This window comes from Pezoporus flaviventris, unplaced genomic scaffold (genome assembly GCF_033815535.1).
Source record: "Pezoporus flaviventris isolate CSIRO_AGI_PZ_B2104156 unplaced genomic scaffold, CSIRO_AGI_Pfla_v1 ptg000036l, whole genome shotgun sequence".
Classification (NCBI taxonomy): domain Eukaryota; kingdom Metazoa; phylum Chordata; class Aves; order Psittaciformes; family Psittacidae; genus Pezoporus; species Pezoporus flaviventris.
Window position 1 is genome coordinate 38,829,620 of NW_026892584.1, and position 24,615 is coordinate 38,854,234.

Genomic DNA, 24,615 nt, shown 5'->3' on the forward strand with positions numbered 1-24,615 from the left:
CGCAACGGTCACCCCGCACAGGGGCAGGGCGGTGCTTCCGCGCGGGGAGGGGCGAAAGGGAGAGGCGGGGCAGCAAAGGGGGGACAGGAGGGTGACACCGCCGCCGGCCGATTGGCTTCGCGGCGCCGGGAGGTGCGCTCCGTATTCCCAGCTCTCTTTCATAGGCCGGTGGCAGTAAATGGGGGCGGGCGGCTGCGGCCCGGCGCGCCCTCGTAGGCTACTTGGCTGTCCTGGGTGAGCCGTGGGCGCGCCAGGCGGTGCGATTGGCCGCTGGGCTGCGGGGGGGCCGGGTCCCGGCGGCAGCGGCCTCCCGGGGCTGGGGTCCGTCTCGGCGGCAGCAACGGAAGTCTCGCGAGGGAACGTAGCCGGGATTTGGCGGCTGGCTGCCTCCCTCTCGCTGGCTGCGAGGAGCTGGTGTTTGTGTGGAAGGGGGAGGAGGAGAAGAAGAAGAAGAGAGAGGAGCCCGAGCCCCACCATCCGCTAAGGGGAGCGGACCGGAGTCCCCTCGCTGCCCGCGGAGCTCTCTCCCCCTCCTCGCCCCGCCATGGCCTCGGGAGACACCCTGTACATCGCCACGGATGGCTCGGAGATGCCGGCCGAGATCGTGGAGCTGCACGAGATCGAGGTGGAAACCATCCCGGTGGAGACCATCGAGACCACCGTGGTGGGCGGCGAGGAGGACGAGGAAGAGGAGGACGAGGACGAGTGCTGCGAGGAGTGTGGCCCGCACCACCCACCCCATCACTACCACCACCACCAGCCCATGATCGCGCTGCAGCCGCTAGTCTCGGACGGGGACCCTAGCGGGGCGGGCGGCGGTGCGGCCGGTGGCGGCGGGGGACAGCTTCATCTGCACCACCACCACCAGGAGGTGATCCTGGTGCAGACCCGCGAGGAGGTGGTTGGGGGAGATGACTCGGACGGACTGCGGGCCGACGACGGCTTCGAGGATCAGATCCTCATCCCCGTGCCGGCCCCCGCCGGGGAGGACGAGTACATCGAGCAGACCTTGGTCACCGTGGCCGCTGCCGGCAGCAAGAGCGGAGGCGGCGGCTCCTCCTCGGCCGGCGGAGGAGGCCGAGTTAAGAAGGGCGGCAGCGGCAAGAAAAGCAGCAAGAAGAGTTACCTGAGCGGGGGAGGCGGCGGCGGGGCCGAGGGCGGCGGCGGCAGGAAATGGGAGCAGAAGCAGGTGCAGATCAAGACCCTGGAGGGGGAGTTCTCGGTCACCATGTGGGCCTCGGGTAAGTGCGCGCCGGACCCCACCCTCCCCGGGTCCCGGGCCCCGCCGACGGCTGCCCGGTTCGCCTCGGACAGTTTTGTTTTGAAGGGAGGCCATGTTTTGATGTGTGTGATGGGCGCCGCCATGTTCATCGCCAGGGCAAGTATGGCGGCTCCCCGAAAAGATGGCGGGGTCTGCGCTGCTGCCGCCGCTACTCCTGCCCGGCTCCGGCGGGGGGAAGGAAAGATGGCGGCGGCCGCCAAGATGGCGGCTGAGAGGGTTGCGAGAGGGAGGGAGGCAGCGCGGCGCTGACTCCAGCACTAGGCCGCAATGGCGTAGTTTCTGCAGCAGGGGGAGGCGGGGTGTGCGGGCGGGCGCAGGGTGCGGGGCGAATCCAGCCTCCTCGCTTCTCCCCCCGTCCCCGCCCTGCCGCCGCCGCTCCCCGCGGCGACCGGCCGTTCGCTCCACGCCTGCCCTTCGCCATTTCCTTCCCCGGCCGCCGCCCCCGGCGCCTCTCGGCGCCCTCTGTCCTCATTCTCTCCCGTCTCCCGACCCGCCGCTGCCGGCCCGCCTCCCCTCCCGCTCACCGCACCTCTCCCTCCCTCCGCTCGGCGCTGGCGCTGCCCTCCCGCGGCCCCATTGGGCTACGTTTTAATGCCGAACGCGGTCGGGGGCCCCGGGTACGGCTTGTGCTCCGGGCCATGACCGTTATGTGCGGGGGAAAAGCCAGCCGCCCGCTGCAGCGCCGCCCGCCCCGCCGGCGCTCCCCGGCCCAGGGATGGCCATCTCCCCGAAATACCGTTTTACCGTCCGCACGGTGGGGTGGGCCTTGGGCCGCCCGTCCCGGCGGGCCGCTGCGGTAGCCAGGCGGGGTGTGGGTGGGGCCTCCCCGCTTGAGGCCAGCGGTGCTGGCGAGGGGGAAGCGCCTCTTCGCTCCCGCGGGGGCTGCCCGCGCCGCTCGCAGGCCGCGGAGGGGGGCGGCCACAAACCACCGGCCCTCCAGAGAGCTCCTTGTCATGAGCCGGGGTCTGACAGCCCGGGGAGGGGGGGCTCCGCTCTCTGGAGGCAGAGCTCAGGCCAGGGAGCTGCCGGGAGGAATGGACCAATTTCTGGCTGGTTCTCGGAGGCTGTTCAGCTTTCCCTCGGCTAGGTCTAGCACTTTAAATAGGCTTTTTAGGTAGGCTCAGGGTGTCTGCGTTTTTTGAGGTTGCGTATGGTTTTGAGGAGTTGGGTTTTTCGTGGGAGTGTGTCTTGGAGTGAATAAAATTCTGTGAAGGTATTTAGCATTTGCGGGGCTTGGAATAAAACTAGCGTATGCCTGCCCTGCCACAATTTTCTGATCCTTTCCTTTAATGGTTTGGGGGGGGAACCCTTCTAGTCAGTAGAAGTGTTACATTGGGGTTTTTGTTTAGATTGGGGATTTGGTGGTTTTGTTTTGGTGGCGGTTTTCTGGATTTCAGAAAATGTACTGCTGGCAGCTAGGCTCTGTAGTCAGAGTTCTGTGCTGAGTTGTGTAAACGCACAAAAAAGCGGTCAAATAGTATCAGTTTATGCAACATATAAATGGGTGTGTAGTCTCTGAATAGTCGATTGGTAATCTGTCTTGCATATTGTAAATTTTGTTCTCCTTTGAAACTGATCGAGTCTAGTAAGATAGGGATACTCTGTAAGATTCTAGTGTAGTCTAAAATGTTTGCTCTCTGTGGTGTTTGTGAATTACCAGTAGTTCTTACAAAGGGCAGTGTCGAAGACTATTGGATGGCTGAATTGACTTGTCTGAAAAGATGGATAGTATGGTGATTCTTATTTTACTCTCTTTAAATATAAGCAATTACTTAGCAAGTATGACAGTGTGTATAACAGTTCTGGTGTATAGTCAGTTGACATCCCAATGAGTCCTATCGATTCTTGGTGAACAGAAAAGAACTTTTATTTAAGAGTTTCCAAAATACTATTTGAGAGTAGAATGGTGTTCTGTATACTCCTGTGTATTTTTGTATGAAACCTGAATAAATCCACTTGGGTTTTTTTCTTAGAATTGACCATCCAAGAAAGGCGAAAAGATACAGAAACTAATACAGTCTTCTGGTTTGTGGAAGCTGCCTAAGATAGCAGCATGCAAGTGGATGTATGACTCATGAGCTGGCAGGATACAGGACCTCGCTGAGATGAATTGACAAATTCTAGCATACATTTGCACTCTGAAATTCAGAGTGCCTGATAGGATGCTTCCTTAGAGCTCCTGCGTGCTAATTATTACTTGAGTGAAGTGAAGCATGTGTGTAATCAATACACTTGATTCTCTCCCCACATACACAACTTTTACAGCAGGGCAGCCCTATTGATTTCAGTGGTTTTGTTCTTTATGAGCCTAACTGTGCAAGCTCAGTGGGGAGCAATACCCACTTGTAATTTACTGGGGGTTGAATTGCATTGCTACGTTCATGTCAATATCCATGATACAGAATACCTATTCTGACTTGACTTCTAATGCCCCAAAAGTACCCTCCCAGGAAAAAAAAAAGGGGTGGGGGTGTGCAAACCCACAAAATACATCGGTGAAAGAAAAGTACTGAAGTTTGACCTCCCCTTTCTGCATGTATGTGTGCTTCCTCATGCAACTTATTGAATGGGCTAGAAGTGGTCTGAAGTGGTCAAATGCTGAGGCTTTGTTGTCTGTTCTCTGAAATTTAAGAGGCGGAATGGTTGCCAGAAAAATTCCAAAAGAAGCAAAACTGGGGGGGGGGGGGGGGGGGGGGAGGAGAGGACACGATGACCTAGAACAAGCCACTGACTTGCGGAAGGGTAGTTGCATTAAAGTTCCCCTGCAGAACTGGACATACTTCATTTTGAACAAAGATAGTGGTTTTGCCTCTATATTTTGACATAATTAAAGACTTGCTTGAAGACTTGCTTGTACACTGATGTAATTGACTGGTTTAAATGCTTAGCAAAAAGTTTTTCAAAAGATGGCCTTGCATCAAGATAAAACAATGAGCCCTATATTGCTGTGCATGGGTATTTGAATTTGGAACAAGGACACTTGGCTCACTACCGTGTGGGAAGACAATATGAATTAATTTCTTGTTACTGTTTTCTAGTGCAGCTATATTAGCTTGTACACGAGTGGTACCAAATTTAGCCAGTCATAAATCTCTTTCCCTAAATGAGTATAACATGTTTGGTAGCACCTCTTGAAATGTGTAGAAATAATTTGTGAAATATACAGCAGTGTGATTAAAGGGGACTACTCAGTCCTTGTCTTGTTACTTGGATACTTAGAAGTTGCAGTAGTGTTGTTAGCAGTGGTTTAGACTTGCCGTAACTTCTCTTATCACCTTGGTATCTATGGTGATATCAAACTTGTGACCTGCGATTACTTTAACGTGTTTAGCTTGAAACAGGAATGCTTTGTTCTAGTTCAGATTAGCTTTCTAGATCTTCAGAATGGAATTATTTGTCTGTTTTCACATGTGAAAATAGGAACTGAACAAAGGCATTCTATTTTCTGAAAGGGTTCAAGAGGTGTATATGATGGATACTTTAATCATGCTCCTGTAGTGTGTTTCGACTGTACTGTCTCATTACTTTCATTTGGGTATCCTGTAATAGATTTAGAAAATTGTATACAGTTAATGGGGCTCTCCAGGTACAGAGACCAATTTGTACCAGGAAAATTGTTTTTATTAAGTGGAATATATTTGTGTCTTTGCTAGATTCAACTTAATCATTGTCTTCAGTGACTGTCACCAGGTTGGGTACACAATAGTGATGAGAGAGGGGAAGGTTCCTTAGCAACTTTGTTAGATTGTGCTTGCAAAACTGATTCTTGGATGCGGGATGGCTTGGAAGGGTGGTGCTGAAATGCTGCCTCTACCAAATACTGGAATTTCAAGCAGTTGGGGCTTATTTTTGCAGGGGGGGAAATGTATTAGTGTACATCTACTTCTAGGTAATGGCTCTTGACTCTGTCAAGCTTTCAAACCTAAAATAGGTGTTAGCTTAAACTATTATTGTTAGCATAAATAATCTGCAAGGTCAGGGCTGAAATAGCACAACCAAACTAAACATTGCCCACAGATGTTAAACTGCTCAAGTATCCTATTCCTAGATGGGAAAGACAAAGTTTTTCCTAGATGGCAAAGACAAAGTGTATGGTTTGAAATGATTTTTGATAATTCAGGAAGCCATTGCTGCGGACCCATATTTGAAAACTCAGGCAGTTCATGTTGGGTTTCTAGAAGGCTCTTCAGAGCATCTAAAAAACTTTTTAATGTCTTAAATTAAAGCCTTCGATTTTTTTTTTTTTTTTTTTCTTTTATCAGGTTGCAGGGGTGTGAAAGATAATCATCTACTGTCTGACTAGTCGTTTTACATAGTATAAATAATAGACAAGTCAGTTCTGTTGTGGGCCTGTATCAAGGATAGCCAAAAGTCTTTGTGATGGCAGATAGGCAGTCAACTTCTTGTATGAAATTTTTTCATAATGCAGGCAGAAAGTGATTGTCTGGTTCCTTTAAAATGCTAAGATGATAATTATTTCTGACTAAGACAGTAATACAGGCTTTTGGTATCCATAAGCATTGAGTCTGCGCTGACGTTTTTGCCAGTGAACCTTAGAGTGTGGTAGATATTTTCCTGCAGCTGTTTTACATATATTTTCAGATTTGAAAGTGGTCTATGGATGTGGGTCATGAACCATATAGATGTGGTTCATTACTTAAAATATCTGTTAAGTTGCCTCTCGCCTTCAGACTAGAGTCCTCTAAGTTGCTGTTGGATCCTTCCGTGAGAGGTCCATGTCACTTTTATGTTGATGATTCAGAAGGTCATAGTACTTCAGCACAGTGTCTCACAAGTGTTGAAGTCAGATGATGACTATTGATGTATGCAGTGTTTTTGTCAGTTCATGTCTCGGTGATGTGAAATAAGAGATGGGTGACATGGGGAAAGAAGAACCTGTTCTCCATCTGTATGTGCAAGGCACATCAGAGAGAAAGTAGCCTAACAGCTGATTAGGATAAAAATTGACATATTATGCAAAATGGAATTTTGACATTCAGAAGTTTCTGCTAAATAACTGTCTTATTTAACAAGCTAATTATGGTCTTTTGTTTCCAAACGTGACCAATGAACTAATTTGCCTGAGGAGACTGCAGTGTGGTAGCAGAAACGAAGCTGTTACCACAGTGCCTTGTTATTGCGCTGTTGCTGAATACATCTTTTATCATGTAATTGCATTTCAACTGTTCCTAAAAACAAATGTGCTTAACCATGTGATCGTGAAATGAAAATTTAAGCTGAAATGTCTTTCATCCTTTAGTGCGTAAGCAGAATGTCTCTTAACTTGGTACCTTGCAGAGAAAGCTGTAGGATTAGGTTTCATTGCTTTGCTACCAAGTACGCCTTCTGAATTCCTTTTTGCCCTCCTTATTTTCCATAGAGAAAGATTGATTGAATAACAGTGTGTTCTCCCTGCTCTGTAATAGAGGAGGAGGAGGGTGGCTTGGAGAATTGGAGATCTGAAAGTGAAGTACCATGCCTGAAATCAAGAATAACTGACAGGGCTTCTTGAGAGTTAAAGGGGTCATCTTACAAAGTTGGGGAGTTCCAGAGATGTCATCTGGAGCTAGCTACTATTCTAGAAATGTGTGAAATAATGGTTCTGAAGTGGATGGGTTTTCTGTGCAGCAGAAGGATTGCAAGAGATTCAGAAAGCATGGTAATAAGAGCAAAAGGTAATAAAGTCTTTGGAGACAGTGTCTGCCATCTTTTGTCATTGATCTGTTGCATGGAATCTGCAGTTACCATCTACAAGTTATTTTTATCCAGTAGTCTGGCTTCTTCCTACTTCAGTTGGTACTTGGGCTTGATACTCTTAAAACTTCTGGTTATTTCACCACTAGGAATCTGTTCTAAGTATTAGTCAAAAGATATGGCTGGCTAAAATGCTAAACTTTCACTGATCTTAGGGGAAAAAAAACCAAACCCAACCAAACATACATGTTTGCTTATCTTGCATACTTGCTTTGAAGTGCTGAAGTGATTCCAGTTCAAGTTGTGTATACAGGGCATGAGAGAGGTGGGGATGGAAGGACGATCATGAAGATTTGTTTGAACATGTCGTAAAAAGGTACATAGACCAACCCAATTTAGACTAAATACCTAATGTGGTTGGGCATGAAAAGGTGTTGGGGTTATCTGTGGTGTCTCTAAGAAATTAGTATTTCACAGCTTTGTAAGATAGGTGAATATTGGACATAGTTATTGCAGTGACTGGTACTGCATGTTTTTTGTGAAGGCAAAGTGATTAACTGACTGACATGCATTCAAATCTTCCGTATCTTTCAAAAGACTGGACTAAAAATGTACTCCCAGGTCCCTCACAGTAGGCTGCATTAGAACTCTCAGAATGCTAAATACACATTTAAGCAGCATGCCTTATATTTGAGTCTGCTATACTCTCAATTATTTTTAAGGAGCAAGACAAAGCAGGTCAGATAGTATGTAACAGTTAATACCCGTTTACTGACTGCCTCCATGGCTCTGTCTGTATTTAGCTTGCATGGGTGGCATCCAGATTAATTTGGCATGGTCATAAACTGCAGAGAGGAGCTGTGCCTTGTTTTGTACTTCCCAGAGGTGTCACTAGAATTTCAGGGTTGTGTCTCTGTGTTTTGCTTTGCAGTATGTTTGATCCTCTGTTTCACGAGAGGAAAAAAGGAAAGTAATTTGGTTGTATTGAGCATCAGGGCTTGTTTGAAGGCAGAAAACATCAAGCAATCAGCTTGCTCTGTTTGCGATGAGAATATTGGTTAACTTGTCAGCCTGAGTGAAAGTTGCTTGGACTTTACTCTCCAAACTTTGAGCTGCCTATTGCAGGTTGGTAGGGGATCACAGATGAACTTGCGATAAATTTGTGCATAGAGGACATTGATAGAATTCTTCCAAAAGTTTTCCAAAGAAGTGTGTGTGTGGGTTCGGGTTTTTTTTGTTTTTACAATGAGTTCATAGTGTCGTAGGATGGTCTGGATACTAACCAGCTACTGAAGTCTGCTGCAACTTTAGAAAAAGTATTTGACTTTTGGTGTGAGTCAGGCCCTTCTATCTTGAAGGATGTTACCCTGGCATAACACTTTAAGGTTACTGGTATGTTGTTTTGGTTTAAATTAATTTTTAAAACTGCTGTTATGTGCTGCCATAGAGATAAAGGTTTTTGATATAGGAAAATTTGCTTGTTTCTTGTTCTTACATAATTATCAATATATGAAGTGATACTTTCTTATTTTCTACTGTATTAATGTATTCATAATTTTTCATGTTTTAGTTCAGTAGCCCATGGAATTGAATAGCTGTGAAATTGATTTCTGTGGGTGGGCTTTTTGCAAGTAAAGGCACTAAAGGCTGCCTTTGTTTCAGTTTTGCCCTCACATAGGAAGAAAACATTGTGGAATAGTGAGTCTTTACACCATGGAAGGAAAGATCTTAAGGAATGTATACAAAATTTCCCTGTTGACTCAGTGTATCTGATCTGAGGGAGGAAATGAAAACTTGTTTCTGTTACAAATGTCATCAAACAGTCAAACTGGAAGTTCTGTGGACCTGTTGAAATGGCTGCATTGAAGGCAGATGATCTCATTCTAGTCTGGTGCATGGCAAAGGTGTCACTTTTAGCTTTCCAGAAGTTTTGTGCTCTTCTGAGTTTCATAATGTCTTTTCTGCCCGCAGAGGCACTGCCAAGTATCTTTTCTAAGGCTTCTGTTTGGAACAAAACATTGTTGCCAAATTGGAGATTTATTGACTTGAATTTGTAACTCCTGCAGATGCTCTTAAATTTACCATATAATCTTTGCTTAAGGTAAATTCAGTTGCTTTCTTTAAAGCTCTGGTAAAGAGTGTCAGGTAGTGTGGTGAGTAGAAAGCTAGATTAAAATTTAAAAAATGTCCAAATAGTCAGTTTTGTAGTTTGTTTTCAGTTTAATGCTGCAGACAGTATTTTATTAGGAACATTTCTGTCTTGTGTCAGTGTTGCAGTCTGTTTTCTTCTTTCACCATGGAACATATACTTGAACTGCTATTTGATCTGGTAGATCAGATTAAACCCCAAACTGGCAGTAGCATTTCTAGAAATAGCTCGGTGGCAAACATAAAAGGCAGGCATTCCAAATTGAATAGAAATTTGTCCTTAGTATATAGCTTTTATTTGCATATGTCTTGACTTTTCCTTCCTACAGTAAGTTGCTGAGTAATGAATAATGTTACTTCCTGTGGAAGAAAAAGGAAAGAAAAATGTTGCTTCATTTGTTTTCTGCCTTAAGTTTTGGTATTTATTTATTTATTTTTTAATTGGGGGAGTATTATTCTGTCCTACTACCTTGTATTTCAAGTCCTTAAACACTACTCATAAAAAAAACTTCCTGTAATTTTTTTAAAGCCTCTTGTGTATAAAGTGATTTGCAGAATCTGCTTCCCATACACAGGTTGTAAGAAGTAGTGTAGTGGCAAGTTTACTAATTTTTTAGCTGAGTAGTTAAAACCATGTGTATATACGTATGTTTATTGTCCTAGGTGTATTTGAGGGTGTAAACCAGGGTAGATCCCATGTCTGTCTTCCTTCTGGTATGAGTACTGCAGTGAGGAGCATAGGTGGATATTTCCATTCTTTCCATTCTCTGTCGTCTTTGTGCATCTCTGGTTTCTGATACAAAATGGCAAGATGAAAGAGGAAAACATTGTATCTTGGTATATTCTAAGGTCTGGATGTGAGTAGCCGGTAACAGCAGGTCTTCCACGTGATCTTACTACAGTCCTTCAGCACAAATCCATAGGAGGAGCTCTAGAGCAGATATAATAGCACTTAAATGGTTTGCAGATCAAAGCTCTGAATAATCTGTCTACGGTTTATATAATAAAGTGGAAAAGATCTTAGACTGGCCTCTGCCACAGAAGAAAGAAGTCCCTTTGGGAGAGAGATGTACCGTTTAGATTTTTGGTTACTTTCAGACCTGTCTGCAGGAGTTGGAAAACTTCAGTTTTATGGGCAGGTGCTGAAATCCATTGGCAGTTATTTTTAAATTTCTTGTCCCTCTGTGATACTTCTGTTGGAGGTCAGTGGAGTCTGAAGGCTCCGAAGTAAAAATCGGTAATCCTGACATCACAGGGTAAGTATCTGCCACTCTTCTGATAAGCTTGCTTAGTTACTGACTGCTGTTGAGATCCAAAGTGGGTATGGTGAATGCTAGTCTTTAAGAGGTTAAGGGAATTAAATATTTAGGATATGTTTCAGGAAAAGTGCCTTATCTTTTAAACACAGCCAACATTCATAGGATTGTTATACTTATTTGTGTTTAGCTGGATATGCAACTTTTGCTTCTCTTTTTTTTCTCACCGTGTTCTTCCTGTGTTCTTCATTCTGTAATTATATGGATGTGTTTTTGCTCTTTGCAATTGGCATGGAAGCCTGCAAGTGCAGTGTATTCTTTTAAGTGTGCAGCAGTGGGAAATTTCTGTTGAGATATAGCCTAATAGCTTATATGCTGTTTTGATCTTTAGTATGTATTGAATTTGGTATTTTGTGTGTTTCAGATGATAAAAAAGATATTGACCATGAAACAGTGGTGGAAGAGCAGATCATTGGAGAGAATTCTCCTCCAGATTACTCAGAGTACATGACAGGGAAGAAACTTCCTCCTGGTGGAATACCTGGCATTGACCTCTCCGACCCCAAACAACTGGCTGAATTTGCTAGGTAAGTAGGAAGAAAGTATCCTTAAAATGGTCTTCTTTTTCCTGGTTTAATGATGAAACTGTTAGCCAAAATAAATGGTAGTTTTAGTATGGCTTAGTGTTCCATTTAATCATTTTTTAAAACAAGTAACTGAATTCAGAGCAGAGTAGCTGATATTGTGTTAAAGCAACTGGGCTTTATATTCACTTGTTCAATGACTTCTGGTCTCTAGTTTCTCTTGGGTAAGACGGGATCTAAATACATTGATAGACTGCATCTTTGACATGAGAGAATGTAGCTGTCATGTGAGTATCCTTAAATTCTTCAGCATCAAAGGATCTGATATGTGAAATGCTGTGTTCAGGTGGTCAGCACAAGAAATCTAGAGTACACTATCACTCGTTTACATATCACTACCTTGACCCGAGTTACAAGGTTACTTTCCTTTTCAAATAGAGGTGGAGTGGTTGAAGCTCTGTTCTACAGGAAGTACTGAGTCATGTGTCTCTTCCCCCCTCCCTCTTCAGAGCCTTTGGCTGTGGTACTGAGTGCTCAGGGCAACTGGGGTCCATCGGAGGGCAGCCGCGAGGTCACCAGGGAAGCCTGATCTGGCACCTGGGAACTGTGATATTAGAGTTGTCTTTGCAGCCTTTATTTGGTTTCCTACTTTGTGTGCATATGCTTGTAATTACCAAAGGCATTCTCCTCCACTCAGTGCATGGGCAGTGTTAGTCTGGTGTCTCTAAATATTTGAGCACCACTGTTAGCTTTCTGCAGCTGCTGTTACCAGTTTTTTCCCCATGTTGAGAGCCAGTAGTATGTACGAAGCTAGACTCATTTACCAGCTGGCTGTTTTTCAGGGCTCTGGTGCACAATTCTGACAGAGCAGATGGATGGTTGGATGTTGTTACTTTTATTTCCTGGGTTAGCTAATAGGGCAAGAAGTATGTGTGGTGGTTTTTTTGTTTGTTTTAGTGGTTTTTTGTTTTCTTTACCACTGGGTTTTTCAGGTAGTTACTAAATGGCAGGACCTATTGAAGCAAGTTCTGGTCTAGCTACTTGGTTAGGTGGATCTTGGTGTCTCCTGTGTGCATCTACTGTTGTTTCACCTTTTTAATCTTGTTGCTTTATACAAGCTTTCTCTGTTACTCTTAGGTGTCTTTCTGCTGGAGGATTACCAACACAGCCTTGTCTCACAATTGTTTTCAGTAAAGTCATTGAACTATGCATTTTGAAGACTCATAGTAAGATAGTTTTGCAGGACTTTCTCCCTGCTTCAGGTTATCTGATCTGGAAATGTGTCAAAACACATTACAAACAGCTGAAAATGGGGTTCTGTCTAAAGTGCTTGGTGGTTCTTGCTGTTGATACTGTTACTTGTTTTACTGTTGTGATAAAAATGATTGTGTTTTCTTCTGAGACCTGCTGAAAGCTCAATAAGTTTTTTAGTGATACTCTATAAGTATCATTGAAAGTATACTCTATATATACTCTCTATATAAAAGTATTATATATACTCTACCACTAACAGTACCCAGCATTCTGATTCTGCTCATTGTGTTTAGAATGGTATTGTTATTTTAAAACATGCTGAAACCTCCGCTTCTATTAAATGTTTAAGTACTGAATAGCTGTCTTTTGTTAGGAAGTTTAAATATTTTCTCATAGGGTATTCTCCATGCAAATACTGAATATTTTTTTCCAGATTGCTCTGAGTACTTGAAAAGGTTGCCAGAATATGGGCTTCTCAAAATGATCAGATTGCTTCTGTTAGATCTGGCTGCATATTTCTTGATGTTGTAAAATGTACTGCATCTCTGGGTTTTAGTTAGTTTTTTGTTGAGAAAATAGTGGCAGCTGGCAGTAATTTAAAATTACCACTTTTTATTCATGGTAGAATGTTCTAGGAAGTTCTAGAGCTAGAATTTTTAGCAGATGATGTAAAGATTGAGTTCTATGTGTACAGTCAATTTTCTATTAATATATTTCTGTACAGCAGATAAAATGTAAACCCCTTCAGTCCTAAGACAAATATATGGTGGTAGAGTAAGCAACTGGGGGGATATCACATTTAGCAATATCCCCAAATTGCTCAAACCTGTGAAGAATTGTTCTGATATCTTAATTGTAGATAATGTAGAAACTTCAAGAATCTTCTAAGAAAGTTGGGTTTTGGTTTTTGGGTTAGGTTTTGTTCTTTTGTTTGTTTATTTACTTACTTATTTATTCCTTGCTCAGAATCAAATTTTCTGAGGCCAGAGTAAAAGAGAGAAGAAAAAGAAAACTGTTAGATTATGTTAATCTTAAATGATTGTGTATAGCTAAGGCTGAAGAATATGGGTATATTAGAATTTGATTATCGCTTGTTAAGATTTTGGTCCTCTTGCAGTGAAGCATGTTAAAGGGACTCCTTTTAGCTAATAACATTAGTTCAAGCACTGTTGCCTATAAACCTTTTTTTTTATACTGATCAGTTGTCTTGTTGATCTAGGTTGCTCTGTGCAGCATCACTGAAAAGTTTGCATGGCAAACTAAAAAAAAAATTGGTTTATGTGTACAGAAATTGGGTTTGGAGGTCCTAGAATATTTTATGCTTAAAGAATATGTTTATTTAGTGTAAAGTTCTCTGAAAGTTTCAAGCATTGCTGGTTGTTTTACAGTTCACAGTTTTGAAATTCTCAGTAGCTGTATTCAGAAAACTTTGAGCAGCATGTGAGTTGAAACTTACTTTTAAACTTAAGTAGCTTCATGTGCTGTAGTGTTTTTGAATAATAGATTTGTATTTTCGTGACTTGAAAAAAGAATTGTGCACAGCCTGTGTATAAGGAAGCATGAACTGGCTGGTAAAACTGTATACTCAGTGTATTTTGTGCAGTTGAGAGCAAGTTGTTTTGGTCTGCTTTCCTGTTTCCATGAAGGTTCTTGGAAGAATTTCACTATGTATTTGTAGAAATTAGCTACTCAAAACAAAACTAGATTCACTGTTTATAACTAGACAGCTTATTTTGATTAAGATACATTGGCATCAATTATTAGGAACAAAGTTCTGAGGTTAAATTTAAATGGGTAAAGCTTGAATTCTAGTGGTAATAGATTTCAAGCAAGGTTTTGGTTAGTGAAAAATAAGGCAGGGTGGACTTGATACTTGAAGTCCTGTAGCTCTGCAGCCCTAAAAATAAGCAAACAAATATATATATATATATATATATGTAAAATATAAAATCATTAAGATTTAAAAACTATAGTAATTCAGCATCTGCAGTGGACTCCTGCTGCTCAGCAACTGGGTGGCACTAGCAGAGTGAGCAGTTATACTATCTCTTGTGATACCGTTTGCTTTCACTGCTTTCTTTTAGTGCATTTGTCATTGAGTCATGTAGGAGGAATCCAGGTCCTTTAACTGGAACTCTTATACCCTTTCCTGGAAAAGGCTTTATACATTTTAAAACTATTGAAAATACTGAATAAACAAGCTTTGTCAGAACATTAAGATGTGTTCAGTAACACATTGAATGACCATAAATTATACCTCATTGGGCAATTTATTGCCCTTTACAAATTATTTTGTTCTGTTGCAGGACTCATGCATTTTCTTTCATATGCTTTAAAATGCAATAAAAAAGTGTATTTCTCTTAGGTAGTCATATCAGAATGTGAAACATTAGTTGTGAATGATCTGCTCAGAAAGAAATAAAACCTAATAAATTACCACATTCCCATTTGATACCTTAGACTTGAACACTGGAAATCCCTTCAAGTGAAGTAAAATGGTTTATCCAAGTCTTAACTGATTACAAGTAATTCCGTAGTCAGCTGTAAGGAAGTCGTAACTGCTTGGTAATAAGAGCTTGGGGAGAGTAGCACACATATATCTAGTTGGTGCATATGGCAAATTCCTTCTTAACAGAGCCACTAAAAAGGCTATTTCTGACTGTCCGCTTCCTCCCTCTCACCCTCCAGACAGATGCATGACTTGAACTGGCTAAAGATGGCAAAATACAGGCATCAGTAAAATAAAATAAATAAATAAAAAAGAGGGGAATATGCTAGAGCTGGAAAATTGGCACAGTAATGGATCCTAGTGGTAAAAACTTCACTGTCCTTGGCTTTATCTTCTGCTCGTCTTAGTACCTTTTCAGACTGAGAGCCATTGTGAGAACTGCCTTTTCTTTCTCTCTGCTTAACAAAACAGAAAACAAAAGGAGTGTTTGAAATAAGATGCCATTCTTAAAAGTGGCAAAACATTCTGGTCTCCTAGATTTACAGCTTGGGCCTCTTTACAAGTTGTGCACTTTTGTATTGGTTTTGTTCTTATTACAGAGATGCTTAAAGGGCAGTAAATTGATGCTTTAGCCAAAGTGTTCTTTCAGGGGAGGGCAAATCTCTTGCTATGTGTACATGTGATATTCTTCACAACAAAGCCAGTAATTATTTTTGCCAGAATCTTAGACTGAAAGAGAACTTTTTATGACATTTTCTACCTGTCTGTAGCATAGTAAGACACTAGATGTGTGTACTTTGGTTGTAGGTAGATTCCTAGAACACCTTGCAGCACTTCCCCCTTTGTCTATTTATGCAAATGCCAGTCTAGCCAGTTTCAGGAGTTCTTCAGCACAAATAAATTCTTGCAGCAGCACAGGGCCATGATCATTTTATTTCCGCCTCAGCAGGGCGGTACAAGGGGAATGGCAGAGCGGGGGAACAGATCAGAAGCAGCAGTGATGCTGCTGATAGGGAATGATTTCCTCCTCTTAACTATTCTTATGAATGGTCATCGGCCCAGGTGAATATCACTGTTTGTCATCAGGGACCCCTAGGATGTGTCAAAGGAGTTGCCTGAGAGAGAGTAATGCTCTTTAGGTTAGATTTATGTATAAAGGGAGAAGAAAGGATGTGAGAACACAGAATTTTACCAGAGATAAAAAAGGAAGATGGTAGAACAAGGAGGAAATTCTATACTGCTACTGTTTTTTTGACTTGGGGATTTCCTCTCTTCCTAGCCTTAACATTGTTGTAACTTTTAAAATTGGATCTATCTGTAAAACAATAGGTTGTGGAGATTGACAGAAGTTTGAGGTAGGGATTGGTTATGTCAAGGTACAGTTCTTTCAGTTCAGCTGGGAAGATGAAAAGAGGTAGGTAACTGTTACTTTCTGATATTGCACAGTGACAGAGTTGCTTTCTCTGTTTTAAGGAGCTGAGTGTTGTAATATCTGTGATTATATTTTTTTTTTTTTACTCAAATCGTTATGCATGGATAAGAGGGTGTGCTTTTTTTGGAATTCATTCTGTGAAGCTGTTGGGTTGCACACCTTCCTACTCCCTCTGCTGCCCCCCATTCCCTCTCTCTATCTCCCCAATACAAGTTAACCAACCTGGCCTTTAATTGCAGTGTCCCAGTGCCTTGATCCGAAAGGTTAGCTATTCTGCAGTTGCTGCTACTAGGCATGGCCCATATAAACTAATTGCAGAAATGAAAATTCTGGTCTTGCCATGTAAATTGACTTTCTGCAAAGGCAGCCATTTCAGAAGTTCCACCCAGGTATTAATGTGTGTGTCTGTAGTCGTTTTAAATAGTGGTATGTGTTAGAGTTCTGTTTTTGATTAATGTTTCAGGCTAAGAAAACTTGGACGGAGCTGGTAGAGATGCTCTACTGGGTGGGAGCCAAAAGTCTAACCACCAGCAAGAGCTACCTGCAACAGTGTAATTAAGATCAACTGCCCAGGTTCTAGTCTGGTCTCCTTTTGCAGAAAGTTAATTTTAAAGTAAGACCAAAATCTTTTATTCTAATACATTTGAATATGTAAGTCTTTAAATCCTGCTTTGGGTGATTGTCCATATGGATTCCACAGCCTTGTGAGCAGGATGATGTTTTTGGCAAAATGATCTGTTGTAGCTGTGCCTGTGGTGTACATGCCCTTGTGCCTTTGCTCCAAGGGTCCAGCAGCTTCTTCCTGCATGTGGCACTGAGATGTAACCAGGATATTGTTTGCCACCTCTTCCTGTTGAAATGCCTGCTTCTGTTTTACTGAGTAGCTTGGTTGCCTATGGAATACATAGTCTTGTTTTGCCTTTTAAGCTTAAGTTTCCCACTTCCCATACTTGAGGGAGAAATGAAAAGATTTTAAATCTGCCCCTTTATTAACTAAACTTTGTTGTCATTTTGTAGTCAGTAGGGTTAAATGTTTTTATCCAGGTATACTTCTGGGCTGATACTCCTCATTTGAGAAACAAAGCTTGAAAATTAAAAAGTCAGCTTATTCCAGAATGTACACTTACAATTCTATGTGCCTGCTCAGGCACTGAACTGAAAAGTGTATGTTGAAACTCCAATCTGTCCCATGTCTGGCCCTCCAGTTCAGCTGTGATTGATTCCTCAAGCTTCCTGACTACACTGAACTGGAAGCTTCCTGACTACACTGGCCAGGGTATTTTACCTCTCAGTCTACTTTGACAGCCTGTTACAGATAACACTTTCTCAAAGACTGACTTAATAACAGGGGCAAGACACACAAGAGTTATCAGTAACACTTAATATGATCATTGGGATCTTATGCCAAGTGTAAAAAATGCAGGCACTGCCCACTAAAGCTGTTGACCACATCTTTTGTTAGTGATTCCTTTTCTGTCTGTTCTCTCCCTTTACAGGTGGTCATTTAGGACTTCAGAACAATAGTGGTTTTATTCATTATGATGATGTCACAACACAGATTTTAGGCCTAGGAATTTTTATCTTTGCTTTTTGGGGGCTGAGGGAATGACTCAGCCAACACTTAACAAGTTGATAGGGTTAGAAGTAAAGGAGGTGGTTTTGGCACCAGTTTTGCTCCCTAAGGGTGTTTGTTCTCTAACAAGGCACTAAGTTCTTTCAGGTCCCATCTTGTCAAGACATTCTTCTATGTGCCCATTTTGGTATAACAGGCACTCATGTCTGTGCCTTTTCCTTTTGTAAAAAGCATAAAGACATAATAAGGAGAATCCCGTGCAAAAGGGTAGTACTTGGAAGCTTTCTGTAGGGGTACTGAAAGAAAGCCTTTGTGTGTGTTTTTCTATAGCATCAGTACCTGTAGTACTATCAGTCTAGAATCTCACTGGAGAATGTAGCCAATCAGTTAATCCCAATCACTTTTTTCGATTTAGGTATTTGATACTTAGAGAGGTCGGGTAAACTAAACACAGGACAATCATGCTCTGTTGCAACTGGATTCTATGATTATATAACGTAGATCTAATCAATAAGTCCATCTGAGTTGAAAAGTTATGAAGGAGATTTAATAAAGAGGCTGGTTTACAGGAACAGATACAGCTTCCAGAGTTCAGGATTTTTCTGCCCTTAAATTGGCAAAATGTTTAGTTATGCTGGTGGCAATGGCACAAGAGGAGCTTTTTCAACACAAATATTTCGTATCTGTCTTTTGGAGCTGTTAGTATCTGAGGATAAAGGAATTGTTGGATGTGATTCCAGTTTCTTTATTTTTGTAACATTTGTATTTTTAACCCTGCAGGAGGCTGCAGTATTCTTTAGTTAGCACTGTATATATTCAATGTAATCTGGAGGTGCTGAGCCAACAGGAGTTTCCTAAGCATCCACTTAGAGAAAAGAACAAAAGCCACTTATTTCTGTTTCATTTCAAGTAGAGACTACACCAGAAAACTTTTTGTTTAACTTACAAATAGCCATATGTAGTTACCTTGTCATACATAACTATGTTGTACCAGGAGAAGTGATTCAGGAACTCAGATAAACAGACTAGCTTCTACAGCAAGGTGTTGGAATGCACAAAATCTCATTACTTACTGAAGTGAATCTCCAGCTGTATGAGGTGCATTTATTTACACCTACTTGCCTCTATTATAAGGTGGATATAATCCACTTCTTTTTCAGTTTTTTTTTTTTGAAAACAGCACTTCTGAGAAATAAAAATAGGTAAAAGTGCAGTGCACTTCCCTGGAATAGTGTCAGAGAAGTCAGCTGTATGGACATTGAGACAGATGCCTATGGCACGACTGTTCTAACGTTGTTTTCTGAGTATTATATTTGAAACAAACATATGATACATTCAAGCAGTAGTTGGCTGGTCTGCTTATGTAGTTGGTGAAGACTAATGACACCCATAAAGTAGTGGTGAAGATCCCTATCAGCAACCAAGAATAAATAGATGATTGTCAGTTGCCAGCAGTGGAATCCATGTGTACAGTAACTTAAAGTAAAAATAACTGCATTTTCTGTGGTTATGATGGATGTCTACATTGTCTGTGTAGAATCCACAACTTGCCTGCCTTCCCTGCTTCTGTACTGTTTTCTTCTGAAGTCTTGTGTGGTGAAATACTGAAAAAATGACTGAGGCTACTCTGTTCTTCATATCCTGGTGAGAGAAAGTGAAGATAAATAGGCTATGTGGGTACTAGCACAAGAAATCTATAGAGTTTTCAGAAAAAAACAACCCTATTTACAATTAGTCTAAGTCAGAAAAAAACTCAACTCTGTTTCTACATATTCAAAGGACTAAGAAGGTAGTATTAAATGTCTTCTTCTGTATTTCTGAGGTCCTTCTGGAAAAGCTGAAATTTCTGAATGCCAAATTACACTGTTAATTTTATTATGAAGGTTTTGAAAATACTAAGCTGAGTAACTGATGCATGTAATGCTATCAAATAAATGTGTGCATTATCTAGGCCATTATGTGAAAAGAGCTGTCTACTAATTTTTCTACTAATGTGGTGTTGTTTTTGTTTTTTTGTTTTTAATCTTTAAGAATGAAACCAAGAAAAATTAAAGAAGATGATGCTCCACGAACGATAGCATGTCCTCACAAAGTAAGTGCAGGCTCAGCTACTGACTAGGTAGTAATTTTTAGAATTTTGTATTGGTGTTTTCTCTTGAATGAATAACTGAAATATATTACTGTTAATAGACTACACTCTGTTAACTGTATTTTAGTTATAATTCTTTAGAGGCTGCTTTAAAAACCTTTCACTGAATAATATATTATTCCCATTCCTTGTCTTAAGGTTAGTGCATCCCTAATCTTCTGGTAACCATGATGCACAGTCCCTAACATGCTGGTTTTACTGTTGTGATTTCCTGCCACCCAAGAATACATACTTGAAAGAATATTCTGAAAGCTGTTCAAAGTACGTTCCTAAGATCTATATATCCTCTGCTTGGAAACTATGACAGATTTGGAGTCTAGATCAGGAATCAGCAATTTATGATGCAGATGCCAAAGTCAGCATTATTGGAAGACTTTGAATTATATTCCAGAGGTGGAAGGTGCATCATCTTGAAAGAGGGAGAGAGGCATCCTGGAGATAATGATTCTGACCCACTGGTAGTGGGGAAGCCTCTATCTTGAGTAAATGTTCCCAGTCACCTAGACTGGTAGCATCTTGCTTTACTGCATTATCCAGCTTTTGTAGAGCTTCTGTTAGCTGACTTAGTCTGTAATGAAAAAAGGCAAATACAATTTTGCTGACTTCTGGTCCAGATAAGCGATGAGCCTAACCAGATAGTCAGGGCAGATAACTAATAGTACACATTAGAGAGCATGAATAGAAGACTGGTTTCTCACAGCCGTAGTCCAAGGAATTTGGTGGATTCCTCTTTGTGCTTACATTTATTTCAACTTCTTTATGTTCTACAAATACCATGTATTTATGTAGTATATTATGTGGAGGTATAGGAACAGTTACTCCTTACAATACTAAGGAATGCTGCCTTAATTTCTTTGATTTCCTTTTTCATAGCGTCAACTTATCTGAACAGGGATTAACAAAAAAAAAAGAATATTCTGTCCTTCCATTTTCTCTTTTCTAGTGTTTCTAGGCTTTGTGCATTTATTACTTCAATTTAAAAAAAGAAAAATACTGTAGAAGATGTAACTGCTCCTCTTGGAGGCAAGGAGGGGCTTTGAAATAAATGCAGGAAACTTGATGGTGTATTTATTTTGGTGCTGCTTTGCCAGCAGTTCTGTTACATGAAATGAATGGTGGCACAATGCTTCTTAAAATTAGCCAAAGAAATTCTAATGCCTGAAGAGCAAACTCTTAATGAAAGTGTCATTTCCCTTTTTTTTTTTTAAGAAATATTGTATACCTAAATGTGGTTATTAGGAAAAAAAAAAAAAGAAAATCCAAAGAGGAAGCTTGCAGAGCTTAACTAGTGATTTAATGTTCCTTTTAGGTTCTGTTGAATTTTATGCCTATGACAGTGATGCCGGTAGACTATTTTATGGAAGTTTAAACAGCATCACGTGGACTACAGATAAAATTTAGTTGTTTATAGAATTTTATGGGGGATTTTGAACCTTGAGGAAGACATTTATAAACCATGTGATAGATGTCTGTATATTGTCACTAAAAAGTAAGAGGTGGGGGGAATAAGAAGGTATCCAAAGATTAGGTAAAGAGAACCCCAGGTTGCTGCTGGCTAAAGTGTACTCTGGAATCAAAATGTTGATGCAGCATGGACCCCAGATTAAGACTTCCGATGCTGTACCTGAGTTAATGTATCTTTTGCTTTTAGGTTAAGCTGGCAATAACTTAGGTGTTCTACCTTATTCAGTTGCCCCGTATCACTTTATAGGTTTACACTGTAGAAGCAGTGACAATCTCTTTGTATCTCAAGGTGGTAGTGATCAGTCTGCTGCTGCCAGTTTGGATAAGGTAGTTTCTGTAAGCTGTTACCTGCTTGAAACCCTTGTGCCCCATTTCTTTTCAGCAGTGAGAAGGACAGAAAAGGAAGTGGACAGAATGTTGGGAGGTGGAGTGGTGCACATGCAAATTGGTACTACAGAATAATCTGTAGTATATTAGAGAATATAATGCACATTGAATTGTAGTACTCAGAATAGCACGTTGAAGAATATACCATAGGTATCCATGAACTATCATTCTGTCTTGTTTTGGGGTTGTTTTTTTTTTTTCCTTCCCTTAAACTGTAAGAGCTTTTGTTTGGTTTATTCATTTGCATCTGTCAGAGCTGCATCTTTTCCATGAGACTGTCCTGTTACTCACTTGACTGCACATGGCTCATAATACTGGGGAAATGGTTTTGGAGGTCTTTGTTTGGGATTGTGTGTGTTTGTTTTGGTAAGCTTTTCAGATGATTCAAATGATTAGTTATCTTTGGTATTTTTTATTGTTTTTTTAATAAATGTAAGGGTTTTTTTTTCTGAGAGCCAACTTCTAAGGCAACACTCAGGGTGAAAAAGGAATTTAAATGTGTATGCTATAGCAGATAGATAAGCTAGTGCTGATAAAGAAGGTTCTACTAATTGAGTGTCACTGTTCTTTTCAAGGGCTGCACAAAGATGTTCAGGGACAACTCTGCCATGAGGAAGCATCTGCACACTCATGGCCCTCGAGTACATGTATGTGCGGAATGTGGCAAGGCCTTTGTGGAGAGTTCAAAACTAAAGCGACATCAGCTAGTTCATACTGGAGAGAAACCCTTTCAGGTATTGTTAACGCTCAGACTTATGGACCACAGTTTATTTGGTGAACAGGTGTAGACTGTAATTGTTAACTTAGCTTCTGTATGACTTTAGGGATACTATGTTTCTATATTCTAAAAGTAAAGCTGGTAAAGAGAGCAAATCTTTGCAGATTATCACTGAAAAGAGGAAATTTATATATAAAACATTTTTTCTGGTTTTAGTATGCCATAGCAAAATACAGTTTCAGATGCAGAAAAGGTGTTTTTTTTTAGTGAAAGCATTTGCTTGCAATCTGAAAGTTATTTCTTTCTTTGAAAAATAGACATACTACCGTGGTAAAGCAACCTGAGATATACATATGTATTTTTTTTAATACATTTCACAAGTGATGTTCACAGCTTCACTGATGATAACATTTAGCATCTAGCTTCATGCGTGGGCAGTCTAGTGATTTAAAGAATAATATTGTTGGTAGAAATAAGTAATATTTTGTTAGCTAATGGAGTGTGTCTTCCTTTCAACAGTGTACATTTGAAGGATGTGGAAAGCGTTTTTCACTGGACTTCAATTTACGCACACATGTGCGAATTCATACTGGCGACAGGCCCTATGTTTGCCCATTTGACGGCTGCAATAAGAAGTTTGCGCAATCAACTAACCTGAAATCTCACATCTTAACACATGCTAAGGCCAAAAACAACCAGTGAAAGTTGGAGGAGAAAGTTTTTGAACTCAAAGCATCTTACTTACAGGAGTATGAATTGGAAATAAATATGCCTCCCCTTTGTATATTGTTTCTAGGAAAGAATTTTAAAAAAGAACCCTACAAACCTAAAGGACGTGTTTTGATAAGTAGTAAATAAAAAGCAAAAAACACACAAAAAAACTTTAAGGTGACGTTGCTAAGATGCTCTACCTTGCTCTGTAATCCTGTTTCAAAAGAACACGGTGTTTTGTAAATTGTGGCCCCAACCGGATGGGTCAGTTCATGAACTTGCATCAAAAAAAGACAATTCTTTATACAACAGTGCTAAAATTGGACTTCTTTTCACATTCTTATAAATATGAAGCTCACCTGTTGCTTACAATTTTTTTAATTTTGTATTTTCCAAGTGTGCATATTGTACACTTTTTGGGGATATGCGTGGTAATGCTATGTGTGATTTTCTGGAGGTTGATAACATTGCTTGCGGTAGATTTTCTTTAAAAGAATGGGCAGTTACATGCATACTTCAAAAGTATTTTCCTGTAAAGAAAAAGTTATATAGGTTTTGTTTGCTATCTTAATTTTGGTTGTATTCTTTGATGTTAACACATTTTGTATAATTGTATCGTATAGCTGTAATGAAATAATGTAGTATCAAATATTAGATGTGATTTAATAGTGTTAATCAATTTAAACCCATTTTAGTCACTTTTTTTGAGAAATACTGCCAGATGCTGATGTTCAGTGTAATTTCTTTGCCTGTTCAGTTACAGAAAGTGGTGCTCAGTTGTAGAATGTATTGTACAGGCACTGACCTTTTATTAACACCTGATAATATGTACATCCCATGTAATGGTAAGGGCAACAATAAAACAGTGGTCCTAAAGAAAGAACATGGCAGAAAATGATCTGCAAGCACAGTCTATTTTCTTTTTTTTTTGTCTAGAGCAGCCCTAGTTCCTCTTGATCTCGCAGAAATTGGAAGCTTAATAAACTCAGGTTTCCTTTATTCTGCATTCAATTGCAATAATTTGTGATTAAATTACATAATTCTATGTCAGGTGGTATACCCAGACAGAATTGCTGACTGTAATCCTAATTTTTGAGTGACCTAGACTTCTGTTAACTGGAGCAGTGGATTTGGAGGCTTGGCCATGTAGCAATGAGTTTTCAGTGTGCCTGGACAACAGCTAGGTGAAACAGTACAGTAAATAACTAGTGGGTACCTTTGTTTAGTCAAGGTAAGGGATCTTGCAGGTTTACATGCAATAGGAATGCAAAGTCAGGGAATGGTAGGGTTTTGAGTGGTCATATCACCAAAAAAAGAAAATCACGTTTGTCTTCTGGCAGACTTATTTGACTGAGTATAATGATGAAAATTCTTGGAATCTTGTTGGACATCTTTTATTTCAAAACAGCATCTTGGAGTTCTAGGAGAACTTGATGTAGTTTTGATGGTCTAACTAAAAGTGGTTACTGCTCATTTGTTTGAGTGTTCAAAGTAAGAAATTTGCAGATATTATA

The 24,615-nt window shown here is 40.8% G+C and overlaps 1 protein-coding gene across 1 annotated transcript; it reads left to right on the forward strand.

Moving 5' to 3' along the window:
* The first annotated feature begins 130 nt into the window (after positions 1 to 130).
* YY1 (YY1 transcription factor) lies at positions 131 to 23,999 on the forward strand. Its single transcript, XM_061464005.1, has 5 exons — positions 131 to 1,241; positions 10,805 to 10,967; positions 19,704 to 19,764; positions 22,248 to 22,406; positions 22,910 to 23,999. Exons 1-5 carry the CDS (start codon positions 545 to 547, stop codon positions 23,090 to 23,092), a joined length of 1,263 nt encoding a protein of 420 aa, XP_061319989.1. The 5' UTR covers positions 131 to 544; the 3' UTR covers positions 23,093 to 23,999.
* The last annotated feature ends 616 nt before the right edge of the window (positions 24,000 to 24,615 follow it).

Bases quoted from the DNA above. Each gene is read 5' to 3' on its own strand.
- YY1 (XM_061464005.1), top strand. From the start codon at position 545: ATGGCCTCGGGAGACACCCTGTACATCGCCACGGATGGCTCGGAGATG. The intron at 19,765-22,247 runs GTAAGTGCAGGC...GTTCTTTTCAAG, and splicing joins CGATAGCATGTCCTCACAAA to GGCTGCACAAAGATGTTCAG. The intron at 22,407-22,909 runs GTATTGTTAACG...TCCTTTCAACAG, and splicing joins CTGGAGAGAAACCCTTTCAG to TGTACATTTGAAGGATGTGG.